The sequence below is a fragment of the Rattus rattus genome, chromosome 5 (assembly GCF_011064425.1).
Source record: "Rattus rattus isolate New Zealand chromosome 5, Rrattus_CSIRO_v1, whole genome shotgun sequence".
NCBI classification, from domain to species: domain Eukaryota; kingdom Metazoa; phylum Chordata; class Mammalia; order Rodentia; family Muridae; genus Rattus; species Rattus rattus.
Window position 1 is genome coordinate 115,576,912 of NC_046158.1, and position 26,403 is coordinate 115,603,314.

Consider the following 26,403-nt stretch of genomic DNA (forward strand, 5'->3'; position numbering starts at 1 on the left):
GGTTGCTCCAGTCCCTTATGATCCTCTAAAAAGTCACAAAATAAGTGTAATTAAACATTGGGTCTGATTATCCCATATCCTCTATTGGAGCACTCACTTTCCTTCCTCAAGGAGAGATTTTAAAAATGTTTGTGTATTTGGTCAATGAGGGATTTCCCAGAGAAAGCTGTGCTGGAGGCAGGTGTCACCAAGTGTCTCATGTATCACCCATTCCATCATGACAACCAGGGACACCACATTTCACATGCTGTGGTTACCTGTGTGCCCAGGACTTTGTCAATTGCAACTCTCCAAGAAGATGTTTTTTTTAATGCCTGTCCTTTTGTTCTTCACAGAATGATGAAATTGAGCCTGCTGCATTTACCTATGAAAAGTTCTATGAACTGACACAAAAGATTTGTCCTCGGACAGATATAGAAGATCTTTTTAAAAAAATGTAAGTTCTAGTTTATGAGGAAGTGTTATATAGTACTTACTATCTTTGTCCCTTTAACAATTGAAACTATTTTTGCTGTAATGTTTAACCTATGTTGCTAGTGCTAGGCCTAGTCAGGGTTACGTTTTTCACCCCTCAATTTCTTGGCGTAGAATCCCACTCTGAGTTTTTTAGAAACCTTGACAGAGATTAATTACAGCACTTGGAACGTTTCCCTCCCCGGCATTGGCTTTACTAACTACCTACAATTTTAACCCGCTCCTTTAGGTATTAACCCAGTATGTGAACTAACTAGACTCGGTTTGGAATGTGAATACATTGTTGAGAAGTTCATTCATTCCCGTTATTTCAAATGGATGACTTACATGTTGGTTTTGGAGGAATGTCCCTTGATAATGCTAAAGAATTGCATATATAGCCGTCAACTTCTGTGACCTAGTGGGAATGTTACCTTGCTGCTGTCATTGTTCTTGAGTTCCTCGCATCCACCCCTCACCCCCTCCACTACAGTCTCTGACTACTCCAAGTATTCAGGTTAGAAAAGGAGTTTAGGATTATCAACAAATGTCAACATGTAAATCGTACCTGCTATAGCATCATATACAAAAACTTACTTTTTCTAATACATTTCTTTTCAGCAATGGAGACAAAACTGATTATTTAACGGTAGACCAATTAGTGAGCTTTCTAAACGAAGTAAGCTTTTTCATACATTAACTCCATAAGTCTGTGTGCAGTGGCTTGCCTCCCCAGTGTCCTCACTGCATGCTTGCGTCACACACCCCCTCCTGGCTTTGCTTCTGACCTGCTGATCTTTCCATGATGGCTTGACCAGGTGCAAAAATCAGCTGCTGTCTGTGTGTCCACGTGCTTCCTCCGGGCTGGCTTTGCACACCACCTCCTGTTGGTCTCACGCTCTGGTTCTGTGTGTATGTGTGAAATTTGTAATGTATTTTCAATTGAATGTGTCTGATTTTGCAAGATGGTTTTTAAGGTAGTTTGATTCTGTTGATCTTTTGAATAGAGAATGGATTGAGTTTATGACACTGTATTTGGATTCTCCATTGCTAACTTTTCCTCATACCTTTGCATGAACTAGAAACCTGTATTTTTGCGTTTTAATGGATTGCATGTAAGAAAAATACATAGGTTTAAATTGAATATTTGACACTTTCACTCCTAGGTAAAACTATAGTGTTAGGCCAACTAGATTGCAGGTTAAATTTTTACATGTTATTTTCAAAACAAGCTCAGAGCTGAATTTAGAACACGATTCATTTAGCAACTAAAACTGGCTAGCAAGATTTACTTAAGTACAAGGAAGGTATTCCAGAACAAGTAAAGGTCAAAACTTTCATTATTATAACTAAAATGAGCAAAAACTTTTCTTTTCGTGTGCAAAAACTCTTTTTTTAGCAAAATCCACAGAGGCTCTTTTTAATCTGAAAAGAAAAATTCACTTTTTCCCCAAAACACGTAAAAAGGTAGAAAAATTTAAGTATGGAGTAGACAGTGCAGTCTTGTTTGGAAAGCATTTAAGTTCTAACCACGGAATCTAAAGAGAAGGGTGGTAGGAGAGATTAATGGGGCAGGACATACATAGCATACGTAAAGCCCTCAGTTCCATCCTCAGCAGAGAGACGGCAAAGGAAGCGTCATGTTAGACACCACCTGGTGCCTTAGAAAAGAGAACGGAGTCTCCAGCTTACAGCCTTACAGGAACAAATGACACCTTTGGCAAAGGTCTTCTCTTCATGATCTGTGCAGCTCACTGGCTTCCAGTTTATAAGGCAACACATCAGAAACTGTTAACACGAGCACAAATGCACTCCATATATCCACCCAGATGTCTCTACCTTTAAGGGCTCCGTTGAGGGCAATACTGTATTTATTTTAGTCAAAACGGTCTTAAGTCTTTCCGGTGCACTGCCCCATGGGCGTCGAACACTGTGTGCTCAGTCTTTACCCAGATCGCATCCACATTCTTCTGCACAGTTCTCACTTTCTTCCTCTCTGTTCTCCGTTGCTTGTTTTGTTTCCCTTCCCCTTTTCCTGGACCTTGGTGCACTGAGCATCTTAAATCTGGCGAGATGGGCAGGAATCTAGCTTTCCAGGAAGAAGATGCTTTGGGACCAGAGAGAAGGCTTTACCACGCCATCAGTTCCCGAGACAGCCATCTACAAAGCTCATGCTTCCTCCTGCATTTCGCGCTGTGGTTCGGGACCAGTTCTGGAGTCCGAAGGATAGGTGCTGCCTCTCGCAGGCTCTCGAAGGCTTCGTTTCCTCTTACAGAGAGCTTTCCTTTGTCTACCTAATAACAAATTTCATAGTATTAAAGACTTTTTAATTTTTTTTAACTTGTAAAACCTGTAAGCTTTTATTTTTACGTTGGAGTATTTAAAGAAAACATACTTTTCTGGCTTTGCCATCCACGTTCTTTATTCCAAGGCAGGCCTTTCCCATCACGGGTCCTATGAACAGTCATCCATCCCTGTGTTCTTCATATTTACCCCTGCCATGTAGCTTCTCCTTAAGCAAGGAGACACTTTGACTGTGGCTGAGACCCGTGGAGTTGGTACGTTTCTAGATTTCTGTACATTGTAGTATATGCCTTTAAGTTCATGCCCTGGGATTTCGATCAAAGCATCATCTCCAAATATCTCTTTCCCCCTACAGCATTACTTCTCCTCCACCCGCTGCCAGCGTCTTGCACATTCTATGTGAAGTTCTCCTTTTATCTTGTTAATTTCTCCAGAATCAAGACAGCTTTAGGCAGGGCAACTTCACATCTTGTGAGGCAAGGAGACAGAGCTCATCAGGAAAGCAAGCGGGATTGGAACATAAAGGTCTGCGACCCTGAAGAATAATAAGACCTCAATGTTTTCCAAGCATCCCAGCCTCATAGCCTTAATAGGCAGTTTCACTGCTGCATGGGACCCAGCATCATGCGACAAGAGAAGAGAGAACCAGGGACACTTGGAAGGACAAGGCCCTGGCCTCCATATCTGCAGATTTTAGGGCAGACTGTTACACCTCCATGGCAGAAACAGTCAGCTTGGACACCCATCCAGTTAACTAGAGAACCAGTTGTAGCAACAACAGAAATCAAAAGGTGCATATACAACAAGGTTAATTACCTAGAATTGACTGTTAGCCAGTGACACGCTGGCTCCCACCACCTTCCAGCCTGTAAATCTTGCCCCTTCTTTGTAAATACCTGTTTAGTATACTAACTTCTACCATCAAGAGGTGGGAGGGACAGAAAGATTTAGTCCTTTCCTTGGTTACCGACCATGTAGGTTATGTGGCCCCTTCCCTTAGTGATAGCTTTGGTTTCATTTCTCTCCTGCTTTCCAGGGCCTCTTGGTCATAGATCACCAGAGTCTGATTCCCTAGACAGATAGCATTAGCATCCTCTAGTAGCCTGTTAACAATGCAGATGCACCAAGCTGGTATCTGTCACTGACAAGCTGCCCAGCTAACTTGTACACATGGAAGTTTAGGCAGCACTGTCTAGGCTAATAGGATTCTTCCTTGAAGTGCTTAGTGGAGTCGGAGAGAAGTTGAACAATATGCACGCATACATACATACATACATATATACATACATACAATACAGTATTCTCCGTGAAGAATTTAGTCAGACAAGTTCACTACTCACATCCAAACTTTCACTAACACTCTGTCTCTGGGTTCTATCTGGTGGGTAAAGGGAATCTTTCTTTGCCCAAATCATGAACTAGCAGGCAGAAGTCAAGAAGAGCCAATGGAAGTATGTGCTGGGAGCTGCCAGTGTCGGGCTCTACTCCAGGCTTAGCTGTAATTCCCAGGACTAATCGCCATCTCTGGAGTTAGTGGTTTCAGATTCTTTTCCCAGTTGCTAATGAGCTACATTGATTTCAGTATCACCTCCATTTCTGTTTCACTTGCACTCATAACTAAGGGCTTATAGAATGGAGGGCAGGACAAAAGCAAAATAAGAAAGAGGAACTGGGTCTCATATGGTGAGAGTAAGGAAAACAGATTTATTTCTGACCACTTGTTATCTACAACCCCGCCCCATATCACCACATCCTCTGATCACAGTAGCATTGAAGCTGTTTTGTTTTTTTTTTTCATTTTCCCCCTTTATAGTTGGAATTATGTAAGAAAGTGTCCCAAATCTCTTTCTCTTTATGATATCTTTATTTTTTGATGAAAAAAAGGGAGAGGAAAGAGAAAGAGGGGAGAGTATTTCATTCTATGAGTGCACGTATCCTTGCTGATTTTTATTTTCACTTTCTATATCATTTTTGAAACGGTGTCATTAATATAGTATATCATTATATTATATCACATCTATCTCTCCCAGTGCAGTGTAATGAGGTCATTGACACCTTTTCTCTGTAAGGCTAAGGACAGAGGTGTGGAGACTGTCCGTAACAGATCTCATTTATGTGGCCACAGTTTTCCATGACCTACTCTCAACGGCTATTTAGAAGCTCATTTTGCAAAGCACAGGGTACCAAGAAGTGAATACCCTGGGCGTGTTGTTTATCTGATTGTAAGCTGATGTTCTCTCCGAGCTGTGAAGAACCTTCCCCACTGTGCTTGTTTCTAACTTGAACTCTTCTGTACCCGTTAGTCTGAGGTTAGCTGAATATAGTATGATGTGCTGTATCTAGCATTGTTCCTTACTGGGATGCAGTGATGCAAACCTTACCTTTCGTTTTCCCGCCTCTCAATTATTCAGAGGGACCATGCTGTAAAAGACCATGCCTTTTAAAATGTGAAAATTTGGGGGGAAAGAAAAGATTCTATTATTTGGCCGAGCATGTCAAATTGGAGTTTTACTTTTGTGTACACTTAAAGCTCTTTTGCTAAGACTGTAACCGTTAGGTAGCCAATGCTAATATGCGCTGTGTTCCCTGGCCATCCAGTCTGCTGTATGGATGGTCTTATGAGTATGATGTCCTCTCATTTCATTTTAACAGGTAAAGGCTTATTTAGCTGCACTGGTCAAATGATTATTCCTACCTTCCAGAACTTAGGTATTTGGGCTTTTTTGTTTTGTTTTGCTTCGCTTTTGTTGTCGTGGATATACAAGTGTATTAAAAATGCATGCGGTTACAGGATAAGGCAATGCTTTTTGCTTTTCTTTTTTTCTTCTTTTTTTTTTTTTTTGAGAGAGGGTCTCCTGTGGCTGGCCTCCAACTCACTACAGAGCACAAGATGCCCTTCATTTCCAGATCCTCCTGCCTCTGCTTTCCACGTGCTGCAATTACAGCAAATATCACCACACCCGATCTGTGCAGCATCGGAGATTAAGCCCACAGGGCTGGCGAGCATTGTATCAATTGAGATCCGCCTTCCGTCTTAGAGCAGGACCTCAAAATGAACAAGTCAGGATCACCTGGAAAGTATGCTAGCCCTCCTTCCCCCTCCCCGAAATAGTGCCTGGTTTCACCTGAGGGTCAGGTTCAGTAGATCTGAGGAGAAGCTCGCAGAGTCTGCATTCTTTAAAATCTCCCACGTGATAGTAATGCTGCTGCCGCCACACACAGAGCACATTTTAAGCAGCACCGTGTTTTTATGTACCTGTGTGTAAAACACCCAGGTATGTCTGAATTCTCTTCTCCCCCTGTTCCCATCAATTTCCTCTCCCATGGCTGTATCCCATTTTTCCTTGCACTTCTTAAGCCACATGGATTTGCTTCACCATTCCTCTTAAGTTCCAAATGCTCAACTGTGACTTTTGTTAATTTTACTAGGGAGGCTACAGAAGGGAGCTGTGAGTGTAGCTAGGCTGGGTTGTGAAAAGAACCCTTACCATCCCTTATCAGTCTTCTTTAGTGCTGTTGTTTATGGGGGGGAAAGATTTCTAGAGTGGTTGAGGTTTCATTTGTCTGAATGCTTTTAAATGATTCTTCTCACTCCAGGATGGATTCTCACCCCCTTGAATCCTGGAGTGTGCTGCATGGTACATCAGATCCTTAAAGGGTGCGGCATGTCTCCACATGACTGGCACCCCCCTGTCCACATCAGTTTCTCTTTCTCCACAGATTCCAGCACCATTCTCTCCAGAACCAAGGCCTGCTATTGTTAGTATAATCGTTTGAGCATATACAGGGCATAATCGAGAATTCTTTAATATTACAGAAGAAGCATGCTTCATCTTGATAGTCCATCAAAAGATATTGATTTTGTCCCTTTCACACTCTTAACTAAATAGGACAAGGCGATGTCTAGACACGTCTGTGTTTTAGCACTTAAAATCCATTGGGCAAAGGTATTGTTCTGCACAGGGTCTTCTTTCCAGAACCTGTAACAGTTGCTTCTAAGCATCTTCCTAATAATAGTGCAAAGTCTGTGCATGCATCTGGGTAAAGAGTTGTTGCCAAAATACTATTCATTGACCAGTTCTTGGTCACGTCTGCTTATTGGTCATTATTCCACAAAAGTTTGCCTTTGAGGGATAACCAGGGACACAATGCAATCCTGTCATCCTCAGTGAAGTATAAGGATGTTTAATGGACCCTCGACTTCCAGACATTTGCCATGATGTGTGAGCACTTGTATACAGACACAGACACAGACAGACAGACAGACAGACAGACACACACACACACACACACACACACACATTCAAGCACATACACTCAGGCACAGACACCTGTGCAGGCACATACATTCAAACGCGCACACACAAATAGCGAACAGGCTTCTCACAATTCTAGGAAGTTGGGGTGTCCTCATTACAGAAAATGTGATGCACATGTGATGCAAGAAACATCTTGTGTCCTTATTAGGAAAGGTCATTGTCAGCAGCTTCCACAGGAGCCGTCTTCCACACACTCTACTCGGGGTTCTAGAGTAAAGTGAGTTCAGCTGGAGAGTGAAGATGCTCTGAGCCATTGCTTTTTAATTTCAAGACTTTTTAAAATATACTTCTAAGTACTCTGTTCTTATTAATTTTCACCGTTACAAATTACAGCTTTTTAGAAAACTGTAGACTCAAGAAAATATAGTTTTCAGACTGCTTAAGAACCTCTCATTATTAGAGAAAGATAGAATAAAAACGAGTTACTTATTCTGACATTTAGAGGTTTTGCTGTTAATGTTTGGGGCTTTGGGCCTCTTAGTACATAACCTCGTTGCTTATTTTAATTTTTTTTCACTTTTTAAAACTAGACTTAATACTAAATTTGTAAATATTATAAAGATCCGTTGCTCTCATTTTTACACATATTTGTGGCCAGTCCCGCCCCTGTACTACAGCTGTGTGAGTAGAAGGAGAAGCCGGTGAGCAGACATCCCCACTCTGTTGTGTGTCGCTCAACATTTAATCAGGAGAAGTACACACCCAGGTTCCGTCAGAGAGAGTCCAGATAAGGACTTCCTGAAGACTATTTAGGGAGAGAGTCAGGAACGCCGCTAAATCTGATCCTTGTGGTTATAAACACAATAGTCTAGATGTATCTTGTTTTACAAGTTATATGCTTTGAAATGTGCTTCAAGGGTGAGGAGTGAGGCCCTAAATGGAGTTATTTTCTCATCACAGCATCAGCGAGATCCTCGGCTGAATGAAATTTTATTCCCGTTTTATGATGCTAAAAGAGCAATGCAGATCATTGAGATGTATGAACCTGATGAAGAGTTGAAGAAAAAAGGTAACACAAAGGAGAAGCTTCAATTAAATTTCGTTTTCTTCAAGACAGAAAAAGTATACCGCCTTTAAAACCCTTGAATTTTAATTAAAATCTCTTAAATGCTTTCGAGCACTGTAGATCTAAAGACTAGTAATTTATCCTTTTCCTGCTCCTAAATTAACTCAATTTGTATATTCTATCAAGTGAGTCCACGCCGTCTGAAGTACACTGCTACTGAATGTATCATGTTAAACACATTACGAGATGACAGTCCCTGTGTATGCTTATAAATCAAGTTTTAATTTTGCATAGTGTGGAAAGACAGTCTCGCTGCACGGTCTTTCAAAAGAATTTCTGTCACATAAGACTCTGCATTTTCCTTTTCTCCCTTTTGTTTTGCTAAACTTGATAAATTTGGTATGTAGTTTGATGTGCTCTCTGCCTCCTTGTTTGACAGCTTGGATTGGAAGATTAAAGACACTACTAATAGGAAATTAACTAGTCAGGAATCGTGTCCATGAGTTATTCATACAGCTGGATCTTTGCCCCTTCATTTAGTTTTGGAAACAATGTGGTGTTCAAACATTAGTCAAAGGGGAAGTGTGGAGAAGACAGCAGGGCGTCCCTGCAGCAGGGGCATGCCTGCAAGCCTGCCACTTGGAAGCAGGAAGCAATACCATAGCATTTGCTGTGAGCAGCTTTTTTTTTCTGACCAGGTATACCTGACGGGAGCACTCAGTGGGGGAAGGACTTCATTTGGTTCACATTTTGAGGAACTTTTCGTCCGTCATGGCAGCAAGGCCTGGTGTCAGGAGTGGGAGGCAGGTTAGAGCAGGGCTAACAAGCAGACGTAGTCTGTTCTACAGCTTTCGAAACAGTGCCACCTACTGGGAATGAGGTGTCCCAGCATATCAACCTGTGAGGAACATTTCACATTCAAACTGTAACACTGGGAATTCAAAAAATGAGTAAGACCCCCCACTTCCCAAGGCAGTTGTGGTTTGTTCAAAGGAAAGAAGCAGAGCAGTTCCTTGGCAATGTGATGTTATGATTTATGTGTGACTTTGTTATTTCTCAAGATCTTTCAAGACCTAAAGTCTAATTATAACTGACACCACCTAAAAACACAGCTTCCCTTTCACAAAGGACAGAAAATGAAAGCCTGTCTTAACTTGGTCATTGAGAGAACACAGCTCAAAAGACACTCCTCATAGGAGGTTAGATACATACAACTCCTTTGGGACTGGGACAGTAGGTCATAAAGTAGAAAATGTGCCTCTCTTACAGCTCAGCATTTCCCCATGTAGGTTTATACCCTTGAGAGTCTTTCATAGAGTCACCAAATACTGTCTTTCAGTATTTAAAAACCCAGTGCTAGACCTCAGTTTCTTCACTGCTCTATGCTTAGAGAGGGGATGGTCTGCAGGCTAGTAGCTTTCGGTTTCTTCTGTATGCACGTGACTTTCAGAGTAGCCTTCCAGTCCTAATCTCTACCATAAACCAGGGCCTGCCCATCCACACATTGTATGGGGATGTGTGCAGCACATTTTGATTTCCCTCTTGACAGCCCTCCCCCAGCCTATAAAATGTTGCACTACTCACTTAGCTTTCCAAGCTAGAACCTTTGGAATCCTTCTGTAGTTTTGAATTCTTTCACATCACTTATGATCCATTAGCAAAACTCATGAGATCCACTTCTCTATTCTCAGCTTCTCAGATGCTCAGGCCTACAGTGACTCTCATGGGCAATGCTAATTGCCTTCTGATTTATCCCCTGACCCCTTACTCAGTACTGTGCATCACACAGTGGCCAGAGTATGCCATTTAGAACACTGTTTGATGCTATTGTTGGACTCTTCCACCTCACCAGAGCTTCCCAGCACACTTGGAATAAAATCTCAAGTACTTAGCACAAAACCCAGTGAATGCAGCCTTTGGCTCCCTCCAGCATCATTGCCCACCACTTTTCCAGGATGCTGCTCACTCTACCTTACATTCATTGAGTGGATCAAGAACATACACTTCAGCATTAAGATCTCTGCATTTGCTCATCCTTCTGCCTGGAAACCCCACTCCTGTTTGTGTGGTCTGTTCCCATGCCTGTGTGTGTCCTTACGAACTCCCTGGCCACATACCTAAACCAGGATCCCAGTATGCTTTCGTAGCTTTAATCTTTGTATATTTATTTCCCTTAGCCATAATATGTTATTTTTTGTAAAAGTGGACAGTTTTCTGCATCTATATCAGTGTCTCAGCAGTATTTGGTGTTAGAATGAACGAATGTTTTAAGTGATCAGCAGAGCTTTTCTGTGGGTGTGAAACTGCTTCCATGACTTGCAAATGGTTACAAGAAAAAAGCAAAGGGAAGAGGCTGCCAGCGCTTGTGAAATGTTGGCTATTCGCTCTGTGCTTACCATATGGGCCCTGCCCCATCTAAGTGACTGAAGTGAGAGTAGCCATGTGTCTCAGGAATGTTTCTCACCAGGTCTACAGGTTACCACCAGATAGTTGTGAAAATTGTTGTTTAATTTTGGAGAGGCAGCCATTCCCAGGAAAGGTCCTGTTTTTGGTTGAATGAAAATTCCAGTGACTTAGAATTAATGCCACACCTCCTACAGGTATTCCCAAGTTACCAGTCACGGTGATCTTGGGAGGCTGGTGGGCTAGCATTCTCCCCTCTTTGCTGGAGAGACCAGGAGACAGGCAGCAAAAGGCAAAGGTGGTCATAGCAGAGCCAGAGGCCCCCAGATCCTTCCTCACCGTGGTTTAGTTTAGCATAGTTTCTTCCTTCGTACAACTGGAAACATCTGCTGCTACTGATACGAAAGGAGGATATTTATAGACTGTCTTGTTTTGTTTGTAATATGTATTCGTATATTTTAAGTTCTGAAAGGTACAAGTCTTGGGAAAGACTATGAAGTTACTTCTGTTTTTAGTCTGCCTCAACTAGGCTGAGCAAAATGTAAGTGTGCAGCTTCAGAGCCCCAGTGCCATTCAGATTTCCTTCCTCCCCAGGCCTCATATCCAGTGATGGATTCTGCAGATATCTCATGTCAGATGAAAATGCCCCCGTCTTCCTAGATCGCTTAGAACTTTACCAGGAGATGGACCACCCCCTGGCCCATTACTTCATCAGTTCCTCCCACAACACCTATCTCACCGGCCGGCAGTTTGGCGGAAAGTCTTCAGTGGAAATGTACCGACAAGTCCTCCTGGCTGGTTGCAGGTCTGGAAATCAACGTGGCAATCTGCTTTATCTGTATATGGTGCTGTTACATGTACAGTTGTCCTGCCATTATCCCTTGGATCCCCAGTATTCCAAGATGGCCGGTGACTCTGTGAAGCAATGACTCATACCTAATTCTATAGATCTATGCCTCCTCCCCATATATCAATAACTGTGATGAAGTTCTCTTTACAAATTAGGCACAGAGAGTCTAACAACATCGATACTAAAATTTGTCCAAGGATGTGCTGTGATAACATTGGCGGCTTCGCTGCCTTTCACCGTGGTACTGCTATTATGAAAAGGAAGGGCTCCGTGGACACAAGCAGTATAGTCCTACAGTATTCTGATAACAGGGAAGCTGGCTATTGGCTGACAATGTGGTAGTGAATACAGGGTGATGTGCTGGGCCCTGCACTGATGCAGTCATAGGAAGGATGCTCGCCTGAAGAGTGAGTGGTGCCAACACACAACTCTCACGGTGGTTGTTAAATGTAGAAGTTGCTTATTTCTAGGGCTTTGCAGTCAATATTCCCCAACCAGTGTTGACTGTAGTTAACTGAGCCATGGATAAGGGAAGACTATTATAATTTGCTTTTCTCTGAAATCAGAAATAGTAATCATCATGAAAAGATTATCTACATTTTCCTTTAATAGATTATGTTCATTTAACTGTGAGTGAGAACAAACACTATCGTATGAAGGACTCAGTTATCCCAGGAGACAAAAGACTTTCATTTACTATGATTTTAAAATAGAACTTCAAAAACCTCAAAATCAGAAAAAAACAGATATTTTCAGAAGCCATATTAAGTTATAGATCATTTTAGATTTAGTTTTATTTAAATTTAGAGGCTTGGGGATCTAATTTGGTGGTGGGGCATTTGCTTAGCCTGTGCAAGGTCACTAGTTCAATCCTTACCACTGCCCAAAATACAAAATCAAAATTATTTAAAAAAAATGTGGTCGCTTCATATAAAACTCAAAAGTTTACTTCTCTGAGGAGAGGTCACTGAAAGTGACTTTTATAGAAATAGGCAATAGGCAAATATTTAAGGTTGAAGTAGTACAAAAGTAAGAAATATAATTGTATTAGTTTTTGGGAAATTGTCTTTTAACACTCAGTGTGTTTTGTGTCTGGAAGTGCTACAAGAGAGATTACCTCTGTCCTTACTTTATTGATGAGTTTTGTCTGTATGAACCCCCAAACAGCATGAGTCTTTGTTTCTTGTTTGATCCTAGGGACTGCATTGGGAGCTCCATGCCTGCTAAGCAAGGGCTGGACTCCAGGTTACAGCTCAGGACCTCACTTCCTTTTACTTTGAGAAAGAATCTCCCTTACGTGCCCAAGATGGCCTTACACTCTCAAAAACTGGGATTATCCAGTCTCTCATCCAAGGCCTTTTCGATGATGCCAATTTGAGTATTAAAATGTAGTTTTGACCTGCACACCCATGGAGCACCCATGTTACACATTCCGTTTTCTGACCTATAAGAAGTGACTTATTTTGAGGTCTCTGTGATTTTGTGTGAGGTTTCCAGCTAAGGGCTCAGTGTTGTAATCTGTGTTCCTAGGTGTGTGGAACTTGACTGTTGGGATGGAAAAGGTGAAGATCAGGAACCAATAATAACTCACGGAAAAGCAATGTGTACAGACATCCTTTTTAAGGTGGGTTTCAAACGTCCACAGTCAGACCTTTCCCAGACTGCAGGGAGCCAGAAAAGATTTTTTTTCAATTTTCTCAAACAACCTCAAACCTTCACATTTCTTTCTTCTCCTTTTAATGGGAAAATCAAGACAAGTATTATTTGTCATGTAATATTCTCTTCATGATATTTTCTTTTTGATTGCAAATGATGGCTATAATGTAATGAGATCCCTTAGCTGAGTCTACCTAGTTTTAACCCAAAATAATTTTTTGGGGTACACACATAGTCTAGCTACTTGGGATGCTGAAACACAGAACTTGCTAATGTTTAGGATTTCAAGGCTACCATGGAAGACAGAACTTTTCTCAAATTGAAATCAACAAAAACAATTTTTATCTTACATACTTATTTTGCTTGCCCACTGTCTATTGTTCCTGAGAGACTCCAAGGTAGCATAAAGGAGAAACAGAGCGTATAAATAAGCCTTATAATAAGGAGACAATGAGGTTGGTACTGTGAATGAATATTAGAAAATCTTATACATTTGGAAGCCTTACCACAAATCAGGCTTCATGCTTTCAAAGGATTTAGAGCCAAGAACAAAACTTAATTCCCAGGACCAACAGTAAGCATGGTCCCCTTCAGTACCAAGGACAGGGAGATGTTCCCCTCTAAAGCTTCCCACCAAAAGGAAAATAGTTAATAAACAAGACACCTCATGGGATCTTTGGGTGGTGTCTGCATGTGATTTGAAGGCTAGTTTCTGAGAGTGTTCTTCCACGTGTCCATGGTGTCCCACCGAAGGTAAGAAATTGTGTGGTAGGCTAATGTCAGAAACATTCAGACCTGCTGGTTCGTGCAGTCTGAGATGGTGATGATTTCTGGAGTGGTGTCCCCTAGCTCTGCCTACTACTTAAATTACCACAGTGTCTTCCAAACCAGAGATGCCTCAAGTCTGTACGTCAAATGTTCCATCCATATCACATTTCCTAGACAATGTGTTAGTAATTTTGAATCAGCAACAATTCAAGATCATGCTTTCTAAGAAGACTTATCTCAAGTGATAATTCCGGACAATTTGCTAGGTAATTTGTGGTCATTTTTACCTGCGAATCATCTTTAAGAAATAACAATTAAATGACCAGTTCAATAGAATATTTTCAAGCTTGTCATTTTATCTTCCTGCCATGAATAATTATTGTAGAAACATTTTCTGACTTGCCGAGTAATGAGGCTTGCTCTGTAGTTAGTTACAAACCAGTAAGAACTTGTAGATTTTATAGTGTGGTAGTCTGATTGTAGAAGCATTGGTTTGAAGTCCCTTTATCTAAAATAAACCTGAGGGCTAACCTTCAGATGCAGCTTTTCTACTTCCTAACATGCAAGGTATAGGGAGGTGTTAGCCCATTTGGGAGTAGGCAGGAGTATAAAAGTGAAGTCAAGCCACTCCTGTTTTATCTCACATGTTACCTGACTACAGAGGAGACCCACTTTTTACCAGGCTCACAGGAAACCATTGATATTGGAGTTGTCCTATCAGTAGAGTAGGGTCAACAAAGAATGGTGAACACATTCATAGTCCAAGATGATTCCAAACTCAGGAAGGACAATTAGAAACTTTCAGAAATCCTTGTGTTACTACCAGCGCATTTCTCCAGAAGAATGAAGAATCGTCTGTCATGAAAATCCCTGCACAAAGTTTCCGTTCTCCTCAAGGAGAATGATGAGGGCTGACAGCACAGCTTAGTGGTTGAGCACATGCTCCAAGCTCTGCACTCAAACCCAAGTACTACACAAAATGGGGAGGGATGAACCAGAGTCCCTGGTTCTGCACATTGTCAAGTGAGAGCTAGCAGGCCACTCAAGTAATGTCACTTAACAGCCCTGGAGGGGAAACAAAAAGAGCTTTGATAGAAAAGCTATGTCCTAAAGCTCTTGAGTCTCTCCAGGAGGGGCGGCTAGGCAGATGTGTTCTCCAGGTCAAAACCGTTGAAGCCGACTTACTGAAATGCTCAGTTAGTGGACTGTGACTAGTGTCGGGTGCCTCACATGTGTCTCCTCGTTTCTCTCATGAGCACTCTTTGTCTTTAAAGGATGTAATCCAGGCCATCAAGGAAACAGCGTTTGTCACATCAGAATATCCTGTAATTCTCTCCTTTGAAAACCACTGCAGGTACAGCGGCTCCTCCTTTTCCATGTCCCCGCTTGGTGGTGTTCAGATCCCCCTTGCTCTTTATCCTGCTGTTAATTTCTTAAAAACTAACTGAGTAGTTCACTGTCTTATGTGCTGAGTAGCACGCAGTCCTCCAGTGAGGACACAGTCATTCCCACCCTGCTACCCAGAAGGCGTTTCCATGTGGTTCAGTAATGCTTCCTCTGAACAAAAGGTCAGAAATTAGGACACCTAGGCGAAAGTTCCCTTCTAGATGGAAAATTCGGAGATAACTCAGAAGGCGTCCTTATGTTTTTCTTGCCAGTTTTTTTAGAATGTAAAGCGTTCCATTTTAAGTTTGTATGGTATATTAAAAGTATAGCTCCAGTTAATGTCATAAAAGCTGTCCTGCACTTTGTGAAGCGGGGGAGTGTAGTTGTCGGGATGGATGTCTCTCTCATTCTTGGAGAGCTAAAGGACACTTGAATTTACAAATGCCACTTCTTTCTCCCCAGCAAATATCAACAGTACAAGATGTCCAAGTATTGTGAAGATCTATTTGGGGATCTCCTGTTGAAACAAGCACTTGAGTCACATCCAGTACGTATTTTTAGCAAACCAGAGTTCCAGCATGAATGGATTTGTTTTGAAATGTGTTTTTCAGGGGTCAAGTAGCACTGGAGGCCAAATCCTAAGGATTTTCGTATTTATTTAGATTCTCTGGTACAAAAAGCTTTTATGGTGCTTCAGAGGGCTGTAGAGAGGAGCATAAAATAAACATCTGGCTGCTCTTAGGATCTCATGTTTTAAATTTCATAAAGCTTCCAAGCCAAGAGTCCAGGCCCCTTAAGTGCTTCCCAGTGCCGGCTGCACTGAGATACCTGTAAAAACACCCGCGCTAGAGCCCCACCTACAGTGTTGTTTGGTTTCTGATCAACCCTGGGTCATAAGAAGGTATTTTATGTCCTCCAGGTAAACAAATGTGTGCCCAAGGTTCAGAACTCATGGGAGCCAGTTGCTGTGGGAAAAGCTCCAAACCGACGTCGTGAGACACAGAGTTCAAATTCCCAATTCCAAAATAAATACTCAGGCAAAGTCACATGGCCAGTTTTGAACTTCATTGCATACCTGCCAGTTTGTTCATAGAGCAGTTGTTATTAAAGTCCATAGGAGGGCATTATGGAGTCTGAACACACTTGTAGTTGTTCCAAAGAGTTCCTAGGATTTCTGTCTGGATCTGTAACATCCAAGAGGATAAGGTGCATTATGAGGAGGTATTACAAGAAACAAGACTTACTACAATTAAAGTGGTTTTTTTTTTTTTTTGGTTCTTTTTTTTTCTCGGAGCTGGGGACCGAACCCAGGGCCTTGCGCTTCCTAGGCAAGCGCTCTACCACTGAGCTAAATCCCCAACCCCTAAAGTGTTTTATTAGGCTGTTCAACCCTCCTGTAAATATGATGAAATTGGACAAAAGGAGAGGGACAGGAGAGTCTTTGGCAAGAGGGTGTTTGGGCCATGGGAATAACCTGGCTGCTCTAACCATGGATTTTTCTGAGGTATGTGTGGCAGCTGAAAGCTCAGGGAGGCAAGGCTGCACCCTTTGCTCCCCACCTGTGCAGCTGAAGCGCTGTGGCAGGTGCTGCCCATGCTCTCCCAGAACACCCTTTCTCCCCACACTTGGACCGACTCTTGGCTGCCAGTGCCTGCAGTGACCTCTGGTAACTGGTCAGGCTCTGATTATACAAGAGAGACAGGCTGGAAGGGTCTGAGGATGACCTCTCCCACCAGTCCTTTACTCTGAATTCCCAAGGGAGATTTCTGAACACCTGTTCTCTTGTGACCCTTGGGCTCCCCAGCAGGATTCCCTGTGGGCCACCCTCAGGTGCCCCAGTGATAACATCCCAATCATACACCCTTCACTGGCTGTCTCCTCCTTTTCTCTTATTTTTCCACTTCTCTGTTGACATGCGCAAGAACCAGCTCTCACAGAATCTTATGATGTATTAATCCTTGTCTAGGAAGCTGATTCTGAGGGATTCTATACGAAGAAGCATCCTTGATTTATTTTATTACTATTGTTTCCTTAACCTGTATCCTCTGTCTGTTCTCTTGGGCAAGAGAAGAGGCTTGCTTTTGTGCGAAGGCCATTGTGCTCTTCTTAATTAATTGATTAATTAATTTACATCCCAAACACTGCTCATCCTCCAGGTCCCTCCCTCATTGAGCCCCTCCCGTTCTCTGAGAGGGTGGGGCCCCTGGCTATCCTTCCACCCTGGCACGTCAAGTCTCTGCCTGATTAGGCACATCTTCTCCCACTGAGGCCAGACAAGGCAGCCATGCAGACTGAGCTACCTGTCTGCTATATGTGTGTTGGGGGCTTTGTTCCAGCTTCTGAATGTTCTTTGGCTGGTGGCTCAGACTCTGAGAGCTCACAGGCATCCAGGTTTGTTGTAGGGTTTGCATTCCCTTCAGGGCCTTCAATCCTTACTGCAACTCTTCCATCAGTGTCCCTGACCTCTGTGTAATGTTTGACTGTGGGCATCTGCATGTGTTTCAGTTCACTGCTGAGTAGAGCCTCCCAGAGGACAGTTATGCTAGGCTCCTGTCTACAAGCATAACAGAGTATCATTAATAGTGTCAGGGGCTAGTGCTTGCCCATGTGATGGGTTTCGAGTTGAGCCAGTTATTGGTTGGCCTTTCCTTCAGTCTCTGCTCCATCCCCGCATTTCTTTTAGACAGGACAGATTTTGAGTCAAAAGTTTTGTGCGTTGGTCAGTGTTCTTATCACTCCACAGTGAAGTTCAGATTCCAGCCAATCAAACCTCTCCCATCTGTAGTAAACCCATTAAAATCCCACACCAGTCTGTTGAGAAGACAGCCTTAGTCCGTGACCTGGTGCACATGCAAGGGTGATCTGAGGTCTTTCGAGTGCTCTGTAATGGACCTGAAATGTGAAAGACCCACCATACAACAGGACTGCTACCCCCCAGCACCACTCTAGTCAGACCCTACTCTACTACAGAAGTTGGGTCCGTCTGTATACTCCAGAAGACTGGAGGTGTCCCAGGTTTACAGCATTATTTAAATCAAAATTGGATTCATTGAGGTGATGTGAGCATGTGTGGAAGCAGAACTGTGCACACTGACATCTAGTGGATCCTGGCTGGTATGACTTCAGGCATCAGGGTCTCATCTGGTCTGGACTTGAGCATGGAGAAGGCCCTAACTGAGCTCTTTCTGTATATCTCTAGCTTGAACCAGGGAGGCCCTTGCCATCTCCTAATGACCTCAAAAGAAAAATACTCATCAAAAATAAAAGGCTGAAGCCTGAAGTTGAAAAAAGTAAGTCAACTGCACATGTATTTTGTGAGCAGTTCAACTGTCTGAGGGAAATGTGGTAGAACTGATTACTGTTGTGAGAGGGGAAGGGGGACGTGCAGATATTACAGTTATTTTCCAGCTTTATGCCAGTACATTCCCATTTATCCATAGTTCCTACAGCTGCTCCATTCAGTGGAAAGCACTCATTCATGCACTGATGTGCTAAGGTAGGGAAGGAAAAGAGGTTTTGTACTGCTGCATACTCTGTCACAGCTTTGTTCATAAAAGATAAATTAGTTTACACTCGCATTGGAAACACCTCAAAGTGTGTGGGGCCGGGGAAGTGGCTCCGTGGGTAAACCGCTTGCCACGCACGTATGAGGATCTGAGTCTGAGTACACAGAATCCACATGCTTCACTTGAACTCCTGTAATGCCTGTGAAGATGGGGGCGGGGGCAGAGACAAGAATTTCTCACATTTCATAAGCGACCCAGCATCTGTTATCAGCTCCGTGTCTGATTTTACTTGTAGAACAGCTTGAGGCTTTGAAAAGCATGATGGAGGCTGGAGAGTCAGCTGCCCCGGCCAGCATCTTGGAAGATGACAATGAGGAGGAAATAGAAAGCGGTGAGTTGTGGGGCCGGGGAAGCGGCTCCGTGGGTAAAACGCTTGCCACGCACGTATGAGGATCTGAGTCTGAGTACCCAGAATCCACATGCTTCACTTGAACGCCTGTAATGCCCGTGAAGATGGCAGGCAGAGTCAGAAGAATTTCTTTAAGTCTGTGAGCCAGCAAGTTTGTCCAAAACACTGGAAACACCAAGAGAGCCTGACTCAAAACAACCGAGGTCGTCTTCTGACCCCCGCGTGTGCACTGTGGGCACACGCCCACCATCTGTCACATACTCTCATTGGCGCACATAAACGTAGGCCACATAGATCACAGACACACACACACACACACACACACACACACACACAGAATAATAAGTTGTCATTTCAAGTTACATGTTTTAATAAGATTTATATTGGAAATAAGAAAAACGTTAATCTCTCTTAAATCATTTGACTGGCAGTGACTTTATCTTGCTAATATTTAGGAGTAGGATTTTTTTTATTAGCCCTAATCTTTCGGTGGGTGACAGATTTGGGTACGATTTTTCCAGTTTATCTGGACACCGGATGTTAGCAGCTTAGCTGTCTCCCTTCACATTGTGCACTGAGCATTTCAAAAAAGATTCACAGTCAGAGACTCGGCCTTCGGTCACTTGTTGAGTTAGGCAGGAGTTGATGAAGGGACCCTTTGAAAGGCCCATTCTATAATCCATTTTTTTTTTGTCTTTTGTAAAGAAAAACATGAACTTCAGCCCTGTTACTGGTAGTAGTAAGACAAGGAACATGGGGTAAGAGAGCCGAAGGACATGACGGACTAATGCTCACAGGGTGAATCCGATAGTCAAAGCCTGTATCGCCACTTTACGTTAAGCCAGGGGGTAGCTCAGTGACACAGCACGGGTTTACCCTGCGCGAGGCCTCCTCACCAGGGTCCCTAGAAGCCTTACTTAAATGACGAGCATTGAGCATCACCTGTTTAGCTTCTCAGTATGGCCAGCCATGGTGCTCTGTTTAAAACTGGTGTCGGGGTTGTCACTTAGGATAGCATATTTGCCTGGTCTGAGCAAAGTCCTGGAGTCGATTCCCTGCACTGAAAATAAAAATATAATAGTAATCCTAAGTGGGCCATTTTGGAAGTTTGGGAGTGTTTGCAGGTAGTGATCATATGTCCTGAGAATTACCTGCCCCAGTGACTTGAACTTGCATTGCTTTATGGAGCCATGGATGCACAGACCGAGTAGAACCTTCTTATCACTCACACATCTGACTTTAGGGGCCTAGGTACATAGGCTAAACCCCAAAGCTACGAGGATTACATAGGCCCCTTATTAAAGACCCTGACTGTGAGAGAGAGAGAGAGTCCATTACTGAATCAGGTAAGTATCCATGGATTTAACTCCAGCCCCAGAGAAAAATGTATGTTTGACTTCCTTGTGTTTCTCTGTGCCTAGTAGGATCTAAACAGACAAATATCTCCGGTATTATTCAGTTAGTTCTTACAATGTTTGCATCTTATTACATAATGCACCATCCACATTTGGAGTCACGAACTCATGGTGATTTATAATTACCTCTCATGATTTTGTGAGCAACTGGGGTTTATTTGGCCAGTTCTTGTTTTTTTTTTTTATACAGTTGCTAGCAGGTGAGCATCTGGAGTCAGCATCGTTTTAAGATTTGTAGACAATTTAGACATGGTTGCTCATGAATTTAACCATCTATGGCGCTCTCACAACACATTGACCGAGTCAGAGCCTCCAAGACCATGGGCCCTAGATGTAGGAGATAGGAATTGTTCTATTATGTAAGAGGGTGAACACTTTGTCTCTGTTTTGTTCTTCAGAGCAGACTTAGGGCTGCACACTCAAGGGAGATCAGATATCAGATCAACTGAAGGGAGATCAGTGGCAGATGAGATATCAGTTCAATTATCTTTGGATATATAGTATGTAACCGTTAGATTTTTCAGATTAAAAATACAAAATGCTATTTACAAATTATATATTAATATATATAACAATATCTCAATAAATAGCCTTAAAATTTGGAAAAGGAACATTAAACAAAACTAGTTTTTTTATTTAAATTCAGCTGAAATTTCAAAGAAGGTAACCAAATAAATAAATATCTGTTATCCAATAAGACAAACAGCAGAAGTAATGGAATAAATTAACAAGGAAAACACTAATATCTATGCCATATACACCACTAAACAGCTTGTCTCACTGACTTGCTATCATGCCACCAAGTAAACAAGAGTTCTCATTCTCCAGTGCACCTGAAGCTTAAAGATGTCCAGCATTTTCTATACAATCCCTTAGCTTTAAAGCAGTGGCGCAGAGAATTTCTCCAGAATCTCCCAACTTCAGGATCGAAGGCTTTATACCCTACAGTGCTTCTCTTCTAATCCAGAGGACTTTGGAGTACACAAATAACACACATATGAAAAGTGATCATTAAAAATATTTTAAGGTTAAAAATTACAGCTGATTGTTTTAATTTCATTTTTGTTGTGACAAACACTCATCAAAAAACAGCTTTGTGGGCAAAAGGAGTTATTCGGCTTGTAATTCCAGATCCATTGTTGAGGGAAGTCAGGGCAAAAGTTGAGATGGGCCTGCTTGCTATTCTCCATAGTCAAAAAAGTATGGCAAGGACCCTAGAGGGATGCTACTTGTTGACTGTCATGCAGAATTATGTTCAACTAGTTCTCTTAGACAGTTCAAGACCGTCTGCTTAGGGAATGTTGCTGCCCATGGTGGGCTAGACACTCATTCCTACATCAATTACCTACCAAGACCGTCACCCACAGATATGCCCACAGACCACTCTGATATAAGTACCCCCTTAATTAAAATTCTATACCAAGGTAGTTATAAGCTTTGCCAAGTTCACAGCTAAAGGTAACCAGGACACGGAGAAAAACCAAATGCTTTCTGAATATATATAATATATAATATATGATATATATATTATATATATATATATATATATATATATATAAAATGAGGGCCAAACGATTCTACTTGTCATTTATAAGAGCACCTTCCTACCTTAAATACTGTATGTTCTTTATTACTATAAGCAAAACACCTCTAACATCATCTATTACACTTACAAATGTATTATCTTTTTCAAAAATATTAGCACAGGAAATGGTAAACAAGTATGAGAGTTCCTAAAGAGAGAGCCTCATCTACCAAATTTCTCTTTTAGGGCACAGAGGTTCTGTTGTCCTGGTTATATATGTAATTCTTGGTTTCCCTAGTAATATTCTGGTCAGCCAGCTAGTTAGGACTTTGTCATAGTATGATACTAGTGTAGAGTCTACAATTTAAACACACTAGCATGACAGGTAAGAGTACCTGTAGTATGGCTCTGAAGGGTAGGCTTGGGCATTAGAAAACAGACAGTGCTCAAAAAAAAAAAAAGTGCATGTACCCTGACCTGGGGCTGGATTGAAAGTCAGGACAAACGGCTGCTCCCTATGCAGAGTGTGAGGCATCCAGTGTTCGGTAGCGATGTTGAATATGACTGTGAGTGTTTCTCTGTACTTGTGCATGCCCAGGAGATGCCAACACGTATTCAGATGCTCTGTGTAAGTCCTAGTTACTGAGTGTCTGCCAGGGATATCCAGTTTACACCTGGATGATCAGGTTGGACTGCTTATGCAAGTTGAATATCCAGTATCCAAAATACTTGGCCTGAGAAATAGTTCCATTTTCAAGATTTTTCTAAACTTAATTTTTGATAATTTATTAGTTATTAATACGTTTAATACTTTATTATTTTGAAATGAGAGTCTGGTCTCATGTTCATCTTCTTGCACCCTGGCAAAACCAGACTTATGGGTGTCCACTCTCATCACCAAGCTCACATTTTCCGATTTTGAGATATTTCGTAGATTACCAGCTGAGTGTCCCTAATATGAAAATGTGAAATACAAAATACTGTGAAATCTGAGACTTCTTGTTTGTTAACACAATGCTCACACAGTTTAGGAGTTTTGGCACACTCTGGATTTTTGATTTTCAAATTAAAGCTAGTCAGCCTGTATATGACACTGAGACACCATAGAGGTGGTGGGTGGTTTCCGAATCCTGGTTGTATGTCATAGGTCATGGGAACCTTCTCTCCTAAGGTCATGGGCAGGGTATGAATTTGGCTTCATGGGTGTTCTTTCTGTTAAGCAGCTGATCAAGAGGAAGAAGCCCACCCTGAATACAAATTTGGAAATGAACTTTCTGCCGATGACTTCAGTCACAAGGAAGCGGTGGCAAACAGCGTCAAGAAGGTCCGAGGCATTGTATTCCCATGCTTTCATGGTTTGTAAGGGGTGGCAGTCACTGTGGGGTTTTGGGTCTGTGTCAACAACAGAAAAACCAGGTATTGTGTTTTTCTCTCTAATTATATAGGACGAAATTCTTTGCTTTGGGACCAGAATTTGACACACTCACAATCCTAAGTTTCAGAGGACCTATAAATTACTCAGTAATTATAGTTTTAAATGTCACCATTTATTGTAGTAGAGATGATGAGTAGAGACACAGTATCCCAGGGCCGAAGGTTAGCCTGTTGGTATCATTAGAAAACTATGTTCTGGGTATTCCAAAGGAAGCCTCAGTACAGAGCTGGTCCAGCTGGTGAGGAAACCGTCCTCCTAGCAAACGTATGAGAAGGTTGCAGCCATTCAGCAAAGGAAAATTGTTGTTGGATTCTTAGTACTTATCAGGCCCAGTGTAGGACATACTGCCCTAAACAGGTCAAAGTGCACTTTCACTTTGCCTTTTGATAGCTTCTAAGGGTCTCCTACATTTTAGGAGAAAGGATGGAAAAGAGAGTAAAGAGTCAAGTTTGTGGCTAGTACCATTATGAAAATAAAAATGAGTACTAAGGTGGAGACAAGGAGACAATGGGGTGACTGGGATAAGGAAAAGAGGAATTCACCGTGCAGAGAAACAGAGAGTAGCATTTCACAGGGAAGAACCGCAGTAAGAGCAAAGATGGTGTGAGTGGAGTAGATTGAAGGGTTGTAGGGAGAAGCAAGGTAACATGTGTTGGGTGTGAATTAGGTCATTCAGAATTTTGGAAGCTTCTATGAGAAATTAACAAACATAGGTGAAGCATGATCTGTTTCACATAAAACTAAAAATGGGGAAAGAATGTAGTCTGATAGAAGACTATAGTGTCCCTTTGTAGCCTCTCATCTAGAGGAAAGTAAGGGCAAAAAGGTGGAAAACATTGAGAATGGGCTTTTAATTGGTCAGAAGCAGCCCCTCCTGTTTAAACCAGAGAGTGAAGAGGGAGAGGATAGAATGACCCATGGTGTAGCAAGGGCACAGACGATGGTACAGTCTATGGTGATGGACTGAACGTGAAGGTAAGGCAAGGAGAAGCAAGGTAACCTCCTGGAGTCCTTGTACGAGGAACAGGGTAGCAGCAGTAGTGTTGATTGGAGTGGGAAACAATGAGGAAGGACTCAGCAGTTCCCAATGGGACAAACAACTGGAGAGGTCTGTAAGCCATTCCAGTGGAAGGGCTGAGGAGGAGAATCGATCCCTTGACCTCAGCCCTGTCTAGCCTCCGGTAAGTTATTTAACCTCTCTTTGCTTTTATTTCCCCATCTTGAAAATGAAGGTGATAATACCTGTTTCATCAGGTACTCACCACAGAGTAAGTGACCTGTCGCGAGTGCCCTCCACACGGCGGGACAGTAGTAGTTCTGCTGTGCTCTCATTGCTTCCATGTCATTGTCATCCTCATCAGCACCCACACAACAGTGCCTGTGTCTAGAAGGGAGGTTGAGCAAGAGAAGTGAGTTCAAGAGATAAGGTCTGACGTCATGGGAATCGCTGAGGTGAGTCACGAGAGATAGAAAAGAAGGCCTGTGTGGAGCCCTAGTCCATAGGGAGCTCACAGGAGAGGAGCCAGGAGGGATGAGCAAAGACTTGGCCAGCAGCCACCCAGAAGAGAACAGGACAGTTATGGGCTTCCGATGTCCTCGAAGGACCGGGTAAGAAGTCCTATGTCCACTAGATTTGTAGCATGGAGGTCAATGGCAAATTGAAAAGTTTTGATAGCGTGCTTGGAGGAAAGGAACAGACAGGTAGAGAGGATTAGGAATTGTTTCTGTTTTTGTGAGTTTTCTTGAAAGAATCTAACGGGCTGGTACCTGAGATGTGGGATGTGGAAATAATGCTCTTTTCAATCTGGATGGTGTTTCAGGCTCTAGAAAGGGAGCCACTAGCGTGGTGAGAATAGATGAGATCACAGCAATGTAAAGGTGCAGTCCTTGGTGAAGTAGGGATGCTGGCTTTGTGAGGATGCTGGACAGAGGTGCAGGTGCAAAGGTTTGATGGTAGAAACATAAGAGATTAATTGTCAGGGAAAAGAGTCAAAGAAATGGTATCATTTCTGATGGTAGGGAATGCTGAGTACCATCAGAGTACGGATGCCCACTGAGACTCCAATGTTGCTGTCCTGCACAGAGGATTCATCAGTACTGTCTAAGGATGGGCTAGCATAACAAAACTATCAGGTTTGCTGGTTCGGATACCTAAAATGTATTTTGTGATGTTTTCTGGGATGGGTGTGCCACCCAATATGTTCCAGAAATCCCCTTTGGCAGGTACATTGTCCCATGGTGGAAAGAAAATGGGAAAATAAGATTTTTCTTATCTCTTCTTATAAGAGCACTAACGTCATGAGGATTCACCTCTGACCTGATTACTTCCCTCAAGCCCCTTCTCCAAGTTTGGATATGTCTTGACTTACAGTGTGAATATGATCAATCCACTCCAAAAGTTGAAAACTTTGGTTAAAAATGCATCTCATACACTTAACTTATTGAACAGTGTAGCTTAACAACACAGAATGCTGTCGAATTTTGGTCACTTTACCCTCAGGATTATGTGGCTGACAAGGAGACACTGTCCTGCATCACAAGAGGACCCCAAACTGTATTCTTGGCCATAAAAAGATACAACTGAAAGTACCAAAGGAGTTTCCACTGAACGAATATCACCTCATACCCTCATAAAGAAAAGAGTCATAAACAAGCCATCATTAAGCTGGAGACCATCAGTCCATCACACTGACATTAGGGATCACTGATGCTTTTGGTGGGGATGCAAACATTGAGTCACAAACATGAACGCTGGCTTCCTGAAGACCATCTGCACTCCACGTTACATTTAAGGGAAGGTGGCCACATTGACAACCATTTTCAACCTTCATGCTTCAATTCTTAGGGAAATGTCTACAGTGAAACAACTAGGTGAAGATTATTAACGAGGGAGGGAAATAACATCACCAGGAGAATTGATAAAGTGTAAAACGGTGAGCTTAGAGTATCTGCCGTGTTTGCTTTCGAT

The 26,403-nt window shown here is 42.4% G+C and overlaps 1 protein-coding gene across 4 annotated transcripts in view; it reads left to right on the top strand.

Moving 5' to 3' along the window:
• Positions 1 to 26,403, top strand: part of Plcb4 (phospholipase C beta 4) — a 139,775-nt gene that overhangs the window by 62,462 nt on the left and 50,910 nt on the right. For all 4 annotated transcript variants that reach the window (XM_032904285.1, XM_032904283.1, XM_032904286.1 and 1 more), the window contains exons 8-17: positions 336 to 436; positions 1,075 to 1,132; positions 7,977 to 8,085; positions 11,080 to 11,290; positions 12,866 to 12,959; positions 15,034 to 15,113; positions 15,608 to 15,692; positions 18,345 to 18,435; positions 18,947 to 19,042; positions 23,224 to 23,324. In XM_032904285.1, coding sequence (XP_032760176.1) covers positions 336 to 436; positions 1,075 to 1,132; positions 7,977 to 8,085; positions 11,080 to 11,290; positions 12,866 to 12,959; positions 15,034 to 15,113; positions 15,608 to 15,692; positions 18,345 to 18,435; positions 18,947 to 19,042; positions 23,224 to 23,324 — 1,026 coding nt within the window. The remainder of the gene's footprint in view (positions 1 to 335; positions 437 to 1,074; positions 1,133 to 7,976; positions 8,086 to 11,079; positions 11,291 to 12,865; positions 12,960 to 15,033; positions 15,114 to 15,607; positions 15,693 to 18,344; positions 18,436 to 18,946; positions 19,043 to 23,223; positions 23,325 to 26,403) is intronic.